At 37.4% G+C, this 18,802-nt stretch overlaps 1 protein-coding gene across 14 annotated transcripts in view; it reads right to left on the minus strand.

The window, feature by feature from the left end:
- The window catches only part of MAGI2 (membrane associated guanylate kinase, WW and PDZ domain containing 2), a 728,751-nt gene that overhangs the window by 501,328 nt on the left and 208,621 nt on the right, over positions 1-18,802 (minus strand). For all 14 annotated transcript variants that reach the window (XM_061366359.1, XM_061366354.1, XM_061366365.1 and 11 more), the window contains exon 2: positions 10,749-10,865. In XM_061366359.1, the coding sequence (XP_061222343.1) occupies positions 10,749-10,865 (117 nt within the window). The remainder of the gene's footprint in view (positions 1-10,748; positions 10,866-18,802) is intronic.

An 18,802-nucleotide genomic window follows, 5' to 3' on the forward strand; every position in this document is an offset into this window, starting at 1 on the left:
AACAAGTTTTGAAGCACTTATGAAATTATCATTATTTTTGAGGTACACAAAGGTAACTAAAGATTAGGTAATACAAATATTTTAGGTAACCTCATTCTACAAAACTGACTCATAGACTTTGGTAATGGATGATGAGCTCTACATTATTTCACATGTTCCCTGAACAAAATCCTGAATAGGATGACTTACTGCTCAGCTGTATATTTCACCATCTCTTCACAGAGAAATATGAAACCTGCCTGATTTTTACCCTATCCTTGAGAAAGCAGCTGTACTAGATTATCTACAGGACATAAACTTTAAGGTATCTTTAGGGAAGAGCTTTGCTTATTGTATGGACTAGGCTTAAAAAGTTCTACCACCTAAGCATTAGCCTTAGCGTAAGCCACTTTCTCCAACCTGGGTAAACTACAGCTTCAAGTCATAAGCTTCCTTTCCCTGCCCAGCTGCTGAAGGCTTGGAGTTAAGACGTCAACCCACCAGATTGCTCAGAGTCACTCAACATTTTGGTGGAAGACAATGCACAACTTCGGTAAAGGAACAGAGATGATTATTTTTCATAGATGCTGCTACTAGTACAAGAAATACCAGCAGAACAGAGCTCTACTGCGTAGTTCCTGACACAGCTTTGATCAAACTTTACAGGAAGTGCTCCACTACTTCTTCAGAGAGAAAAAAACCCCAAATATTCTAGTTTTGCTAGAAGGTGTAGGGTGTTTTTGATTTAAAGCTTGAAAAAGCAATGATGTTTCTGTGTTTCTCCAAGATGGAATGACAAGTACCCAGTCAAGTTGGCAACAATATAAGCTGAAGAACTCACATCAGTACCTGTATCAGTTAAAAAGGAAAGCTTATCAGTCCATCAAAACGAAAACTGGAAACCAGAAAATACAGCTGACTTGGAATGAGTGGTGGTGTGCACTTTGTCATTAGCTAAAGGCCACTAGAATGCAGACAGAGACTGCAATATCAGCAGCCTAGAATGAATTTCATTCTTTCCTACATATAATATAATATAATCCACTACTTTTCTGAACAATATATAAATGCCTTAGTCACATACCACATGTATTACTGATTATTTTCAACAAAACACAAAGGAAATACACGGATAAAATTACAGCACATGCAATTCATTATTATGAAGTTTAATACTAAAAATATCTAATTTCTTAAGTGAAAATCATACTGTTTTCTAGACCCTTTTATATAGGTCCATGCCAATTGTTTATAATTCAAAGACAAGAATCTTAAAGCTGAAATTATAAGACTGTACTGCATTTAAATCCAGATTGCTGCTTTCATCTGAAATACAATCTGGAACCTCCACATTATTATAATTATTTTTTAAGCCAAACTACATTTCTGCTATCTCCACAGTAAGAACATTTCCCTATTCAGAATCATTGAAATAAATGTGACAGAACAATTTGAATAATCCGTATTAGACTGATAGCTAATCAAGAGGTTGATATGTTAATAACAGTAATACATCAGAAAAAGAAAAGTGCACTAGGTAAAAATCAAAACCTGGAGATACAGGAAAAATACAAAGTTGTGACAAACTGCCACAGGACAAAACCAGGATAGTGGTACCTTAAGGATAAAAGGAAACAAAAGGAAAAGGACTTGAAGAAAACAGTTTATCCTGTAACAGTTTTCTACCAGTAAATTGTAACTTAGTCTCATCCCTACTGGTGAAACCAAAGCTTATTCACTCTTCAAATGTAAAAAGAACCTCTTTAATCTTCATTCTTTCTCTCTTCATTTTTATTATTTTTTTAAATCTTTTAATACCAAGAAGGCAATTCAGAAAGATCATTTAATAAATAAAGAATGGTTTGGAAACCACAGGAATGCTTATATTAAATAATGCTGCAACTTCTGTTAATTAAATTCATAATTCAGATTTCAAAGATAGTTTTATTATTTGAGGAAACATGTCAATAGTACATCTAAGACCTTCAGGCTGGAAAAGCCTACTATTATAAGGAGATACAGACTCTACCCAAACTTCAAGCTGCTTTAGGCGAGTCAAGAGCTATGATTTGTACAAGTTATTTTTGGCCTCTTCTGTTATTTGCTGTTCTTCTGCAGAGACAAGGCACTTTACCAGATTGATGCTATTGCCCCTCTAGTTTCCTGCTAGTTCTCAAGTAACAAGATTAGTGCCATCATCAAAATTCATTTAAAACTGTCACTATCCTTTAACCTTTTGGTATCATGTGAACTAGAGAACTCACTTTGCAACACCAGACAGCCTCCTTGAAGTTTAAAGAAACATGGATTCATTCCTGGGGCAATCAGCACAAATACTGTAACTAAACTTCTCATATGGTATTATGCATGTGTTATATCACATGTAAATAATCACAGACAGATATGATTTGCAACCCAAGCTACGTGCTAGAGATTTCAGTCTTTAAATCACATGCCATTTAACATCATTTCAGTAAGATATGTGATATCCTTTTGAGGGAAACTGCTTAAAACAGTGGGGTTTGCAATTTCAGAACTTTTTCCTGCCTTTTATTCACTACAAAAACTTCTAGAGACTTTAGTGGTATTGTGTCAGCTCTCCAGGTGGCAGTGCACTGGATTACCCATTATACAAACAATTTATATTGGCACTGCAGTAGGAAAAGAATAAATTACTGATTTTGGATTATCTGATTTTGCAAACAGCAGAGAAAAGTGTGGTGTTTAAGGGATCGGAAAGGCAGGAATGCAGGAATGGAAAGAATGGAAACAGGGAGCAGAATTAACAGTCTCAGGTTCTTACAGATGTTGATTTGGTTGCAAGGATCTCTTTTGTAACTGTACAGCCAATGACAATATCCTAATGTCTTCATACAAAGTTTTATGGGACATTAAAGCTGTAATATCATATGTGGTACACAATGACTGCCCTTTATTTTGTTACATCAATTTTTACTTCATGCTGCAATTACACCACATCAGACACATTCCATCTCCCCTTCATCTTGAACAGTATTCCTTTTCTTTGGATACCTTTTATTTTAAGATAAGTATTTCCAAAAGATGTATTAGTCACTGAATAGCTGAGTGCTGATATCCTCAATATGTAGAGCTGAGAAATTTCTGAGAAATGTGACAGGAATTATGTGTTTTCTCTCCCATGACTAACAAATAGTACAGTGTTTTCTGTCAGCGTTGCTATTTGTAGACACAGTTTGGGCATTTATTTACCCTAGATCTTAATTAAGATAAAATCACAATTCACTTTGATATATAGAATTGTGTTTTGCTTGGTTTTCTTTTCATCTACTACTTCCCACTGATGGCAACACAATGCCTGCAGCCTAAAACATGCTCCAAGCCCAAGCAATGCTTTGTACACACTGACTAAGAGGCAGCACAGTGCTGAATGTAATCTTTACCAGCCTGCTACGAAACAGACAAAAACCCCATAAAATAACACGGAAAAGTCAATGCAAAGATGCATAAGCCAGTATCTTCTAATCAGGTATTCCCAGCAACTTCAGAGAAACAGGTCAGTGTATCTTGAGCACTTCCAGGAGCTAATCAGGAATATTAAATGTAGCAGTGGAAAAGAAAGCAAGGTCTACAGGCAGCAGTTTAAGCACCAGTCCACCTCATGCAAATAAACTCAGACACTATCTCTACTGTAGGTTCATTTGTTAACAGTTCTTTGCCTTTTGAGGCTGTCAGTTACTTGAAACAGTGACCTCCTCCTCATCTTCTAGCACACATGTCTGTGCTGCACATAGCACAGTGGGGCCCTCATTTCATGTAATTACGTGATTTGGTTTCATTTTGCCTGAGATACAAAAAAGGCTGAATGTGCTTGCCAATGATTCTACTTGAAATCCACCTTGGAGGCGTGCTCTAGTGGATACACTTTTCCTTAGAGCTCTGTATTCTATTCTGAGCCAAAGTCAAGTGTAAGCAATACACACTCCCCTCCCAGAGCATTCAATGCTCTTGGCTATGTACTTTTTAGAAGAGGAACAAAGTATTTCACAAACAAAATCTGAAAGGCCTTGTATTCGTCCAAATACAGATTAGTCAAATATATCTCACATTCTTATTCAGAGCAGCAAAATTACACATACAGAGCTTCTGAGTTGGGTTATCACCCACCTGACTTCTGTAACTCACTCTTCAGCTTGAAAACCAGAAACCACATATGAAAATCTGGCTATGTAACTGGGATTTCCTTCAGTATTTACTCATTATTATCACTCTCTTCTCATTGTGACTGATACAAAAAGGTATTAGAAATAATAGAAACTGCGCTAATCCCTATTAGCTCTAACCCCAGAGAGGAGGGGTACCAGTGGAAAGCCTAATCAAACTACAATATACATACACCTTATTACTTCTAATTAGTACCCATGAAGAAGATTCTGAATGACTACGGTCTCCTAATGTAATATACTTCTCTGCCAGAGGGAAAGACCATGTTTGTTTTGCAGATGACAACTTCTCCAGGGCTGAAAGTGTGGACTGAATTCCCGTGCCTGAGTGCCCTCACCATCTTGCATCATTTCCCACTTCAAGTAGAAACATATTTTGTTGACTTCACTGTCTCAAAATATATAAGCCACTGACACTAGCTTTGCCATATATGGCAAATAAAATCAAGTCCAGCCAAAAAAAACCCAAACAAAACAAAAACATTGCATACACTTTCTCTTCTGGAAAAGGACTAGACAATAAACAGAAGCACCTTGTAATCTAGAACATCTCAACAGCACACAGACAATAATGCAGCGTGTAGGTTAAATTTATTTATACATTCACCAAATTATAAAATAGAATAAAACCACATCTGAAAATGTGGCTTTTGTTTAAAGTCACTCAAAATGACCCAAGAATCTAATCATTCATAGAAGATGCATTAAAAAAATTAAGTCACAGCAGAAATGAAGGATATTATTAAGTGTTCATAGGTTTCATATTTAGAGTTTAGTGTGTAAGCTATAACTGAACACAGAGCAATCATAATGTCAATAAGCAAACTTAGCAAAAGGACGAATCATTATCACTGTTTGGTATGTGGGAAACTGCTGCATGTTACAACAACTGCATTTCTTGCTCCTGGTCACTTACATATGCATGTGGCTATCACAAACTGACCCGTTTTCCTATGTTGCTCACAAGTATCTTAAATAAACCCTCCTTCCTCCAAGACTTCTGTGTTAATAGCAATACTGCATTATCCAGTGCAGTAAGCCTGAGACACACAGAGTCCTCTCCAGTCTTTCATCATAATTTTCTTTTTCTAAGTTCAAAGAGTAGAAAGGAAACTTTCTCATTCCCATTATTTCTTTTTAACTTCACTGATCTGGGGTTTGTTTGGTTTTTTTTTCTATTATAATTTCACATCGTTACTGCAGAGCATACATTTCTGGGCTGCATCCTCCACTGGTGTAAATCAGTGAGTGGCACAGAGTAGTTCACTGAAGTTACTGTCAACATGAGGTTATATCAACGAGAATCTCTTCAAATTAATAGATGACAATTTACTTTTATGAATCAGCTTGTCGTCTGACATTTTACAGTGCTGTTTAATCACTGTATCTTCCACTATCATTTCATATTCCCTGTCTGGGAAGTAAACATACGATTTTCAACCACAGCTGCTCTGTTTTGCCAGCTCTTAAAGAAATGGAACTTGAAACTGTCTGGAAGAATATATCAAAGGAGACAGGTCTGATGATGACTGTCACTACCAACACTACTTTCTTGTTGCATACACTCCTCAAAGCTTTATTCCTGTGATGACACAGAGTTAGAGCTCTCTCTCCTCACTTTAGTGAAGACTGGAAAGCTGCTTGCCCACACAGCAACTGCAGTTTGCCGCCAGCACTACCAAGTCCAGAGTGCAGCATGATAAAGTTGTCTGCCTAGAATATTCAGAGTCCTACACGTGTTTCATGGCCTTTCTCCAGATCCCTGGACGTGGACAGAGAGGGTCAGATACCGCTTACCTGTATTTAACAACTACTACTCCTTACCACAGCTATTTTTCTGGACAACTTCAATGGTTTACTGCTCCTAAGTAACTTCAGGAATAAATTTAGGGTATGAAAACTATGCTAAAATGCCACAGAATAGACAAAGGGGAAGAAAATGCACAAGAAAAAACTTTGTTTGTGTCTTCTGAACTTGGAAAATTATGAACCATTATTTCTCCCAGAACTGCCTTTTGTCATTGTTTGTTTCCTCCGAGATGCTCAGAGTATTTGTCACCTTTATTACTTTTGATTTCCCAACACCTGAAGTCCAGTCCTCCTGCTTCCATTAAAACCAGAGCTGTGCCCTGATAGAAGACCACTGCCCAGTCTTCCTTCTCCAGAACACCTATTTTCTTTTGTACCATTTGCAATACTGTATCTTTAAAAAAGTTTCAGTATCTTGACCTTGTCTGGTGACAGCTTTATTGCTTTTCTAACTCAGCTTCAAATTAACAGAACTTTTTCTTCTTTTTCTTGTTTATGTATCAGTTTCATTACTGCTGTCACAAGCTCTGGGGACACAGCTAGTTAATGGCTGCATCTCAACTACTGCAAATACAATCACACATTCTGCCCTGGGATATATGCATGTAATTCCTGTTGACAATGCAGGGAAAATCAATTTCACATGGCACTGAAAACTGCAACCACTTATGGAAGGCAGCATTTGACTCTGAGGGTTACACGGTCATTTCTGATTTGGTAGAGAGTGGCACTGCATTAGTAAAAATAGAGAAGTGTAAGGATCACAAACCAAACCAATTCACCACATCCACTGAGGCCACAGCTTCTGAGGGTAGAATTGATCCATTACCCCATATCATGAGATTCTGGCGCATCCATCCTTACGTGCACACAGGGATGTCCTGTATATTGTACAATGTATAATTCAAATTCTTATCCAGTAAGTACTGACTTATCTGTTCCAGCTGCATTTGGCTTATCCCGATTTAAAACAGGTATGGATTTAGTTCTGTGCTTCCTAGTTTCAGAGAGTATACTCACTCATTTAATACAAGTGAAAGATGTCTTAGTTTGACCTGGAAGGCTGAGAAACCAGTCCTCTGCACTACTACGGCCAGTGCTGTCAGTCTGAACAGAGAGCAAAGAACAGTAAAAACTCAGGGTCAAGGACTCTCTTATAAAGGTTCTCCTGGATTTACTGACAATTATACCTCTATAACTGAGGAAAGATTGTAGGTGCATTTTTAAAGGGAAAACGTTGCCACTTATTGTTCAGATTTCTTTTCCTCTTTGCGTTACAACCTTGTCATTGGAATTAAAGGCTATGTTTCCTCTAGTTGGCTTTTTCTCTTTATTCTTCTGCACAAGAATTTGACCAAATTGAGTGCTGCTTTTGCTTTGCTGGCATCCAGCGCAAGATTTGTAGTAAGTATATGTTTAATCTGTATTCATTAAGTGAACTTGTAGGCAATGGTATCGTCAGTTAAATATTAGTGCTGCATAGCAGTAATCTCCCTTCCAGTTCTAAAATACAGTGTTTGGACACCTAACCATTACATTTAGCCTATGTACAGAGCTTCAAGTACATTCAGGATTCAAAAATCAGTTAAATTATATGAAAAAAAAGAAAATTGGTGAAAACTTTTTCCCTCCTAAGCATGAATGCTGGAGATAGAATAAAACTGCATTTAGAAAGACTGACATGATTTAGGGGAAATCTGGGTTGCAATCTATACGATGATGTCCTTTTCATTTACCTGATTATGGAAACTTCTTTAGCTAACCACATAACTCCCCTCTCTTTATTTGTTCATTTCTTTATTTTAAGCACCCACATTTCAGAAGGGCTACTTTTATAGAATGTTCAAGAAAATTTCAACGAAAATGTGCCACTTGTGCACTACTTTGTTCTATCCTTTTCTACCACCTCTATTGAAAAGTCTTCCACTCTACTGAAAACGAGGTCTGCTTACCTAGCAATTTGGCAGCTGTCATTTGCAACACTATTATTTTTGAAAATCACAGAATCATAGAATAGTTTGATTTGGAAGGGACCTTCAAAGGCCTTCTAGTCCATTCCCCTGCAATGAGCAAGGCTTCTTAGTTAAAGATGCCCACTATGTAATACGATAATGACCTATGAATCTAACCATGTAAAATGACAGAGAAGATGCAGAAGTCACAGCAGAAAGGAAAGGTAGTATTAAGTGTTTATAGGTTTCAAATAGAGGTCTTGGTGGTTGTACTGCTACTTTTTGAAGGAGTATTTTTTGCTTCCGAGTACTGCATTTCACTTGAGAAACAAGAACCCTTTATTATTGCCTTGATTAAAGCCAAAACAAATGTCAAAACTACTCATCGTGCCCGTAGTAACGTCAGACAGTATCTGTTACACAAATGCAGTAGCTGCAGTATTGCTGTGTTTTCCTTTTTAATCTGATCTCCATCATTAACAAGCAGGGACTGGGACTATAACAAATATAATCTATAGACTAAATATAGAATCATAGAATAGTTAGGGTTGGAAAGGGCCTTAAGATCATCAAGTTCCAACCCCCCTGCCATGGGCAGGGATACCATATTACCCAAGGCTTCGTCCAACCTGGCCTTGAAAACTGCCAGGGATGGAGCATTCACAACCTCCTTGGGCAACCTATTCCAGTGCCTCACCACCTTAACAGGAAAGAATTTCCTCCTTATATCCAATCTAAACTTCCCCTGTTTAAGTTTTAACCCGTTACCCCTTGTCCTATCACTACAGTCCCTAATGAAGAGTCCATCCCCAGCATCCCTATATGCCCCCTTCAGATACTGTATGCCCCCTTCAGATACTGATTAGGTTCTGTTATCAAACATGTGGAAGGCATAAATAAACACAGGTAGGACACAAAAAGCAACTCACATGGCTGTTACTGACTGCACTTTAAGAAAAAATAGGCCATTTGTCTTCTACCAGATCCTTCTCTGGTCCGTACTACTTGTATGTAAGTTCCTAGCTATTCATAACAAAGTGAACCATTGTATTTATAAGTAACCCTACAGCAGACACAAACTTTGAAGAAAAACAAAAAAACAGTTATGAAAACTCCAATCCTTACAAGTATTTTCTGACTTCTTAAATAAAGGCAAACTAACCACCTTGAATAGCAATCCCTTTTGTCTTTATTTAAAATGAAAAGTATTAGCTAGAAGACTTTCATGACTCAAACTAATCCCAATTCAATATAGTATGTACATCAGTATATCAGATATTGCTTATCTGAAAAATTACACTGGCAAGGCCCTCTCAGCTTCCCTTGCAATATCTGTTTGAAATCTTCCCCTTTTTTATCCTGGTCTGAAATCAGAAGCAAGCTGCCACCATCATTCAGAATTTAGCTGTCAAGTAAATATCCATGAAACAAAATGTACCAGGTGCTAAAAACTTTCCAGGTTGGCCTCATTCACTACTGAGGGCAGACACAACCTCCACACAGTACTCCACCTGATATAGTCTATATAGTCTATAGTCTATATAGTCTATAATCTTTCTATACTGAAGATCCTCCCAAACATCCTAAAAAGTGGTACTTAATCTCGAAACATATTTGTACGTGCATTTGCACTTCAGCTGTGATGTTTCTCGGTACCTTCAGACAAGCCTAATTCATCATAAACCTCACATAAATGTAATGGGTTTGATTTTCTGCATACGGGTATTGTTTTCAATGTTTTTCTCCACCTTCCTTTCTAATCAGGGACAAATGGAAGTCCTGAAATTAAAACTGTATTTATCTTCAAGCAAAGGGAGATGGGAAAAGGGAACTGTGCATCTTTTTTTTGGTGGAACTTTGAGTCTCCATTCTTTAATGTAATGAAAGAAAAAACATACATTAGCATTCAAAATAACACAGCTTTCAAAGAGTGTCCACTCATTACCATATAAATAGCAAAGTTACTTACTCAGTATACCTTCTGCTGTCTGTCATTCCAGTGTCAAATCTGCAACTTCTGAGGTGCACCCTTTTTTTTGCCAAAACCAGAAGGCCCATTTTTTTGTCTACTAAGCAATAATTTTTATGAGGGAAGAATAATAGAACTTCAGTCCATTTTAAGTGATATATTGTCCACCAGACAAGTAAATCTGTTCTGAAAGGCATGGCCCTGAGAGGAGGGCATGGCTTAGGTTACTTTGCTTCATTTCATGTCCACTGCAGGCACAGGTGAATAATGTCAATAACTGCAAAAATTACTCTAGAGATTTCAGAATATTTTAAACAACAAACTATTGACTTATGCAACAACAAAAGAACACATATGGAAGCCAATATGAACTTACATTGCCATGCCTGCTGCACCTAAACAACCAGTTTTCCTAGTTTGTATTTCCTCTGTTGCCCTATTGCATTCTAAACCCCATAGTACTATTATGAAATTTATAATATGGTGAAATATGAGCAAATCAAGCTCTCTCTGCTGGCCATCAATTTAACCAGCCCAGGTCTTTTGACTTCATGCTTTCTAAAGCTACAGGAGAAAAATATTATAATTCTAGAGCCACAGTTTATGGGAGCTGCAACACTGAAAACACCATATGTTTTCAGAAATTAATTCAGCATTACACAGCTTAGTTTCTCATCAGTAACGTGGAAGACACGAACCAAGCCAGAACTCTATTTACAGGTAGACTGCTTCATCTGCAGTCTACTCCTTCATGCCTTGTGGATGGCCTCAGCAGCATTAATTCAGATAGTCTGTTGCCACTAAGAAGAAAGATTTTTTCATCTCCACCTTACTCACATGGCACTGTGCGAAGGTAGAGATTGTCTCTTATGATCTGCTGGAGCTCATGGTCTACCGAACCTTTCTGGAACCGCAAATTGAGGTAGTGACGAAGGTCCTTATCAACAATGCCTCCTGTCAAGGAAAAGACAAATGAAAGCATGATTTAAAAATACATCACTTTGATGGAAGCAATGCATCACTTGTAAAGTCTCAGTGGCTCATTTTCCTCCATGTTTCTGTCTCGATGGATGACATAAGCACAAAGAGGTTTTGGTTAAGGCATACAGTTGGTATAGTATTATTTAGAGTTGATAATTGTAAAGCTTAAAAAGTTAAAGTCAATTGGATAACTCTGTACAGTTCAGAAAATACATATAGGATTATAGAAAAAGGTGTCATTTTTATGCATAAAACTGGACCACATTGTTATTCTATACCTACCTACATATATATCTAAATGATACATTATTAGGTATTATGTTCCTTATGACCTTGTACCAGTTCCCCACCTGTCTATTAAGGCAAAAAAATATTGGTTTGAAACACCTCTGTAATGTCTGGTGTTTTCAGTCCCAATGTAACCAGAAGAAACTACAGCTATACTTAATGTTCATATAAATACAATACAATGTTTTGTTATTTATTTCAAAGCACTCACATCTGAAAAAGATACTACAGCAAACAAGGGAACATATTTTACTTCCACCACTGAAAACAACCACTTGTAATACAGCATCTCAGCATAACACTGCAAGCATGGAAAAAAGAAACCCTGGTTTTGACACTTTTACTGTAACTTTAGGAAAAAATGGTGTTATAACTTTAGGTTAAATCAAATCAAAATATGGTTTAGCCACTGGTGTATCATGTTCCACTATTAAAGGCATATGTATAAATCTAACCCAACACGATTAATTAACATTTCCCGACAGAGACCCTCTGGATTTCTTTTAACCTTGAGTATGGATCACATTTATAATTATAGGAAAAGAGTCTATAAATAACTCAATTTCTTCCTTCTCTGAAATTCTGACATAAGAAAAATATAGAAAATCATTACTACACAGAGTGATGACAGGTATTCCTGAGATGAAAAACTGCAAGGATATAGATCCCTAACTTGTTGCTTCATGCATTCAACCTTAAAACATTTTTTCAAATGGCATTTGCTATTGAACCCTCTGTTAAAAGTCTTATTGACTTAGACTATATAAAGATTTTCCTGTAAAAAGGGACAAATAACATTCCTACATAATTATTTGAAAGTCACTGAAGAGCACAAATGGGTATAAATTAAAATGTATTTCTCCTTACAACTACTCCTATTTATCTTCCATTTACAAGTCCATAATCTTATTATTGTTGCTCTTTGTCAATAACTTTAAAACCTTTCATTCCAGGCTTATGAAAAGCTTCTAAATAATTTCTCTCATCTTTAGCTAAAGGCAAAAAAACAAGCAGACTTTCATAATAAAAGGGAAAAAAAAAAAGATCCCAACTCATAACAGACACAAAGAAATACCTGTGTGCCCAGTTCCTTGAGGCTGAGAACCTCCATCCAGATCTCTGCTCTTCCAGGATCCCAGCTGAGCTACTTAGTCTACTACTGTAGTACGACTGTCTCTAGCAATGGGCTCTGTTTGCAGACCAGACCATGCCTACTCCTGCTAATTTCTTACATATAGGAGGCTGCAGAGAGATGCTTGGCTCCTGATCAGAATCAGCTGTCCTTTCTGATTGGCTGCAGAGAGTAAAGGTCCTGCAGCTTTTGCTCTCCTTGCTCTAATATACAAAACATGCCCAGTGATGCAGATGCTTTCCGGCAGCCTGAGAAAATGCCAGATCGAGAACAACAGCTGTAGCCTGCCCACTGACATAAACCTGAATCAGTCAACTTATGACATAAGTAAGTTTAGGAGCCTACACAGATTTCTGACCCTCAAAGTGCATTTTTTATTTATAGCCTTTTGCTTCAAACACAGCTGTTTACTTCACCATGTGCTAACGAATGCACCAAAACCTCCTAAACACTTCATCAACAAATCACCTGATATTTTTGTCAAATTGCATATTGCAAGCTGGAGTATAAAGAATGCATATTACAACAGAAGATACCTACAGCCTTGTATCTGTTACAGATTCAAAAGCAGAAGTTTGTAACAGAAATAACACCTGTATATGGCGCAGAGGAAAAAAAAAAAAAAACCAGCTTCCAAGCACATGGGAAACATGATTTTTTTATTAATACCTGAGTATATGCTGTAGCACTAGCAAAGTCTATTTTAAAGAGCAGTCAGATGAACTGCAGGCAGCACATGCATAATAGACAGATTTTCTTCTTCAAAAGTCATTGTTTTCTGACCCATATGATGTTTTTCAATTCTTTTGGCACATGTTGCCTTTGTTTTTGAATCCTGGTATAATAATGAATTTTGTATTTGTAAAGTGTAAAAAGTAAAAAAGCTCAAGGGTTCTCAAGACCAGATACAATGTTTTTAATTCATCCTTCCAATTGTCATCCTTCTGCTTTTCTCCTCTGAAAGGTTCCTTGATTTACCTCCTGCTTGTCAAAAGCATAATTGACTCCAGATGTGCTGTTCAGGTATTTTTAATACCTGAGCTTTTGAGCAGCTTGATCCTTTTAGTGCAAGCAGAACATCTTGAGTGTGCTTGTATAGGGCTGTAAGACTTTTTGCAAGAAACTATAGTGATTCACAAGTATGTGAGGCAGCCTTGATTTAGTAGCAGTGAATTAGATCTTGTGTTGCAGAGCACATAAATCATGAATAACATCAGTAATGATAACAGGACTATGTCCTGCAAAGGGCTGAAATAAAGAGACACAAAATGTTATCATTTTGTTTACATTGGAGGGAAAGAAGAAACTTTGCAAATATCATTGCAAGTTCATAAAAAAGAAGAAACTTTGCAAGTATCATTGCAAGTTCATAAAAAAGAAGCAATTGAGAAAATCTGCTCTTACAGGCAGTAACAATATTCCATTAGTGGTCCCATCCAACCCAGTTAGACAAGCAACTAACCTGGTTTCTGTAAATTTCAACTTTATTTTCTCTTTTCACAGGATGCTGAAAACCACTGAGATGCTGAAGAATTCCTTACATGAACCTAACCCTCCGGCTTTCTATTATTCCCAGCCAACACACAGTGGAGAAGCTTGGAATGATGCTCAGTGACCGCCAGTGCCTGCCGCAAAGCATCACCAGCCTCACTGCAGCTGCACAGTGGCTCATGAGGAGCAGGCCAGAGAAAAGGAGCTCACAAAAGCTACATCCTGCTCACTGTGCATGACAGCAAAAGGAAGAGCTGTTGTGTGTCAAAGGTATTATACAGTGCAAGCTTTAGAAACCCAACCCAGAGACCATAATTGAAGATGTTGTTTGGCCACTGCCATGGGAGGAGGCTGACAACTGTGGGATGGAGCATGCACTGGCCTGCAGCCATGCAGGGATGCATTTTTCCTCTTTTCCCTGGCTTGAGGCCTATATTCTGTTTATTTCACTTCGATGAATCCCACTGCTTTGCTAGCCCGGAAATACAGGACACGAATTAAATACTTCAGTAATGATCTCTTGCATAATGTATGTCTGGTTTAGGTACAGCTACCAATCACGATGGCAAACTCATAACCATGAATGAATTTGATTCCAGAGATTATAAAATTAGATACACTTGGTTGAACTAAAAAATGCTGTTTACATGTTATGTTTATGCATTCAATGAGCTAAGTATATCTTTTTTAGAGTGTTTTAATGAATTCCTGTCAAGTTTCCTTCCCTTTATAAAATCTAGTTGAAAATTCCGATCAGAAAAGAAATACAATAAAGGCCACACATACAAAAGGGCATTGAATCCCTTGTAGCTCATTAAAAGATTCAAAACTGTAGAAGATAATTGTTATTTCTGAGAAAATGACAGGGATGATGGTTTACAGTTTTCTGTGGCTCTAAATATTGTGTTATCTTGTGGCTTCCTATTTGGTAACCCACTGATGCTGCAGCTGGAGTCCACTCTTGTGTTCTATTTTTCAGTGAAGGACCAGTTGTAAACATGAGCATCCCTTTTGCTCTTCCTGCAATGTTAGCTCTAAATAATTTATTTCTTACCCTTAACCACAACTTTTGTAACTTCTCAACAAACATTTCTGAATATTCATCCATTAGTATTTTCTCATCTCGTATCATGACCTTCCAGTGAACTGACTTCCCAAAACCTGCTGGGGTAAATTATTTGTTTTTTAACAGCATAATCAATTCCATCTCAGCCAAAAATGATTTGCCTTCAATATTTTATTTCTGGGATTAAAATTCAAAAATATTTTGGTTTCCCTGGTTTCTATAAAAATTCTTCATTAAAAATATCTATGAGCAAGCAAGACTCTTGCATCCAAATTTGCATCTGTACATGACCTGTGTTTGAAGAAAATACAGGAAACATCTTAGGATCTGTACCCTGTGAAAGCAGACAAGCTCATAAACATTTAGTATAAACTACCTCCCCCTTCTACTGCCCTACTTGCATCAATCTGTGCCCCTTCTTGTTTTCAACAAGCTCCCATTTCTGACTGTAAATTTAAGACATATATTTCCTAAGTCAAATACCTTGGCTGACCAGGCTTCCACCAGCTTCAGTAGGACCATTCTACTGGAGAGTCTCATTCTAAATATCTACTCAGGTGCTACGTGGAGCTTTACATTAATACTATGATATGCCTCCATTGATATTTAACAACAGCTCAAGTTTCTTCTGCTCCTCTTCAGAAGACATGCAGTTTGGTGCGTGCTGGACTAACATCATAACAGATGATCTAACTCAATCCATAGCCAAAATGACAGCCTGAATTCTTTAAACCAGATATCAGGAATTATCTAATTTATTAGTTCTTTTCTCTAATGATGAGATTAAAAAGTCTTTTGCCCATGAAAGTGGCTGCAGTAATTACTTCTTTTTGAGTCTCTCCAGGATATATCAAGACAATCATAGCCATCATAAACAAAAAGGTGTGTACCTGGTTTAACTGGTAATTTCTGAGTATTTTTTAATGGTCCAGTAAGAGTCGGAATACCTGAAATTATTATATGCAACCCTTCCCAGTGCTCCCCATCAGTTCAGTGATATCATGCTCACTTACCAGTAAAAATCTCAACTTTTCTTTCTGGCACATACAACCTAACCTGAGGTGATCTGTAATTCCCTTCCTCCATTTCTGCTCTTCAGACCCACACAGCTCTAGGCTGGTGTATGCACAGAAATCAGCAATGCAAGCTTAAGCAACAATGAGAGACAGGGACTACCCAGCTACAAGACAGCCTGTGCCAATGAGGGCTCCAAAACACCCCTGCCAATGCGCACTTTTCACAGTGAGGTCCCTAAAGTAATTGAGAAGATTTTAAGTGTAAGAAATTTTAACCAGCACATCTTCTCTTTTCTCAAACTTTTTCTCCAGATGGTTCTCTCAGGACAAGAACACCAAATTTCTTTTTCCCCCGCAAGTCCAGTGATATTTTATTGTGATAAACTTCAAAAAGTTATCCTTAAGAAAGCATTAATTAAAGAGGATTTGATTATTACCTTTACTCACATGAATTACTAATATTTGTAGTACAAAATACTTTATAAACAAATGAAGTATTTCTTACATTTGTGCTTGATTAACAAAGTTGTCTAAAGATGTGATGCATTTAACATTTCTGAACCAGTATGAGATTATTTGCTTTAACAGTTTAACTGGGTAGAGTAACCAGAAAAGCAACCTTTAAGACAGAATATGAAAATTCTCCCAAGTGACACCAAAACTCTCTTGGATTTTACAAGGATTCGTTATTGGAATATAGCCTCCAGCTAAGCTATTATTTAAGGGAAATTATTCTCAACAAAGCTATCTAGTGCTCAGAGGAATATAATGATGGCATTTCACTAATCACTGTATATTGGGCATATTCAACCCTTGAAGTTTCTTCAGGTTTACATGTAAGATACATAACACTGTAAGAGTAGTCTGAAAACAGTACAACAAAATGTCAGCACATCATAAAAAGCACGTATTACATTCCAAGCGTCGGCTGAAGATTACACATTTTGTTTTTAAAGCCTTTCTATGCCTTGATTAAATTCTGTGCATTTTTTTCGAACTTCTGTCTGCCTTACACCACTGCCTTCAGCCAAGTCTGCCATCAGACTTATCTGCAAAGTCTCAACCCATCAGGGCTGAGCTATCGGCACCATGGAACACGTGGTAAGATCAAGTCTGATAGAGAACTGAGAGGGAATTTTGCAAGAAAATTAAGACTCCTCAGGAAGGAAATTAGTTTCTGTCATACTTGGGACTACTCCTGTAAATTCTATTTCATGATCCTTTACGGAGATCTAAACAAATTCCCAGAGTAAATGCTTTAGGAAAATGTACATCTTGGGAGTTCTTACATGTGCCATATGTGATGAAAAACAACTGAAGACAGTTTATTGACAGGAAAATGACTTTCTGTTTTATAGCCTGTTATTTTGTAGTCTTTCATTTTCTCTTTGTGTATGGATTATGTTACTAACTTTTTTGCTTACTGATCATTTATATATTGATCTTGGTCAATCCTCAGACCGGAGACAAGGTGAGATTTGCACACTTTGATCAATGGAGGAAATGGAGGAATCAATGGAAATGGAGGAATCCTCACTGCGTAGTGACAATCTGGACTCAGTTCAGCACTGTTACACCTGCCCTCGTGGTACATTCTACTGGGGCAGCATGGGTAAGAACCGTAACAACAGGACACAGTGCAGCAGCAACAAGATGAGACCAGCAACACTGAGGGCATGCAGATCTGTGGAATACTGTGACAGCATATCATGTCCTGGATTTATTTTCCTAGTTTTGTGGCTAACTTTAAACCTCTGTTAAGTGTGTACTGTGCTGGAAACAAAAATGTCGTTTCTAAGGATACAGGGACACTGTGTCAGCAGGAGAGTCAGCTGAGCCAAACACATCTGCATTTTATACCTTAGCTCAGATTACTTAACTTCAGCTCTTACTGTAATAGTAGGCTTCCAGTCCTCATCGCTACAGAAACAGTCTTACACAGTGAAGCCATTTAAAGCACCTTCCAGAGCCCGCTGGTAGCATGCAACATTGACTTTGAGATAGGCACTCCCAAATTATCCTCAGAAACCTGGCATTTAACTACTAAACCCATTTTACAGCTTTACTATTTAGAGGTACTCTGTTTTGTTCTCTTGACCTAATTGACCACCCAGCAGAGTTCTTGGCTGGAAATTCTGGGAAACAACATGATTTAACTGGTTGGTAAAAAAAAGTCAAACTGTACGTCATGTAACAGAGGGGACAGTTTGGTCTCTTTCAAAATACTTGTGTTTTACTCTGTGTTCTAGTTAATACATGCATAAACATAGTAAAAATGAGGTTTGAATACTGCTGCTGCTTTACAAAGCCTGACTGGAAATGAACTGGCTTTTCAAAACTCTGGGCTTGGATTTCACTAAAGCTAATTATGAAGCAGTTGTTTGTAGGTGCCTCCAGTATATAACTGATTTGACTGATAACTTACACACAAACGTTCATGACTGCTACTGAGATATTTAAAAGTCTGTGAAGGTCCTGCAAGACTTACTACAAGGGAAATAGCTACCTTTACAAATGTTTTTCACAAAAACTAAATTGTAAGGGATTGTAGATTTACTTACAACGTAAGAATGTCAAAAATCACACTCAGCCCGTGCAAGTCGCACAGAGCCCAGCAACAGCTCCAAGGATAGAATTTTTCTCTTGAAATTTGAACATATTTACAGAAGTTTTACTTCAAATGCTTCCTGGCATTCAGATGCTCCTACTGACAGAAATCTCCTTTTCTTTGGTCAAAGGGTACCACAACAGAGCTTGAAACTTGGTAAGGCCAATGTTTGTTATGTGACGTAACTCCCAGACACAGCTCCCAAAGAAAATGATAGAAAGGTCCCAGCTGACTTCTATGAGAACAGTCGGAAAAGAGAAATAAAGCATCTTACTGGTATTCTTCTAAAGACAAAACCTCTTTAAAAAT

Source organism: Neopsephotus bourkii, unplaced genomic scaffold (genome assembly GCF_033783945.1).
Source record: "Neopsephotus bourkii isolate Nb327-2 ecotype Australia unplaced genomic scaffold, CSIRO-AGI_Nbou_v1 NB_1328, whole genome shotgun sequence".
Classification (NCBI taxonomy): Eukaryota; Metazoa; Chordata; class Aves; order Psittaciformes; family Psittacidae; genus Neopsephotus; species Neopsephotus bourkii.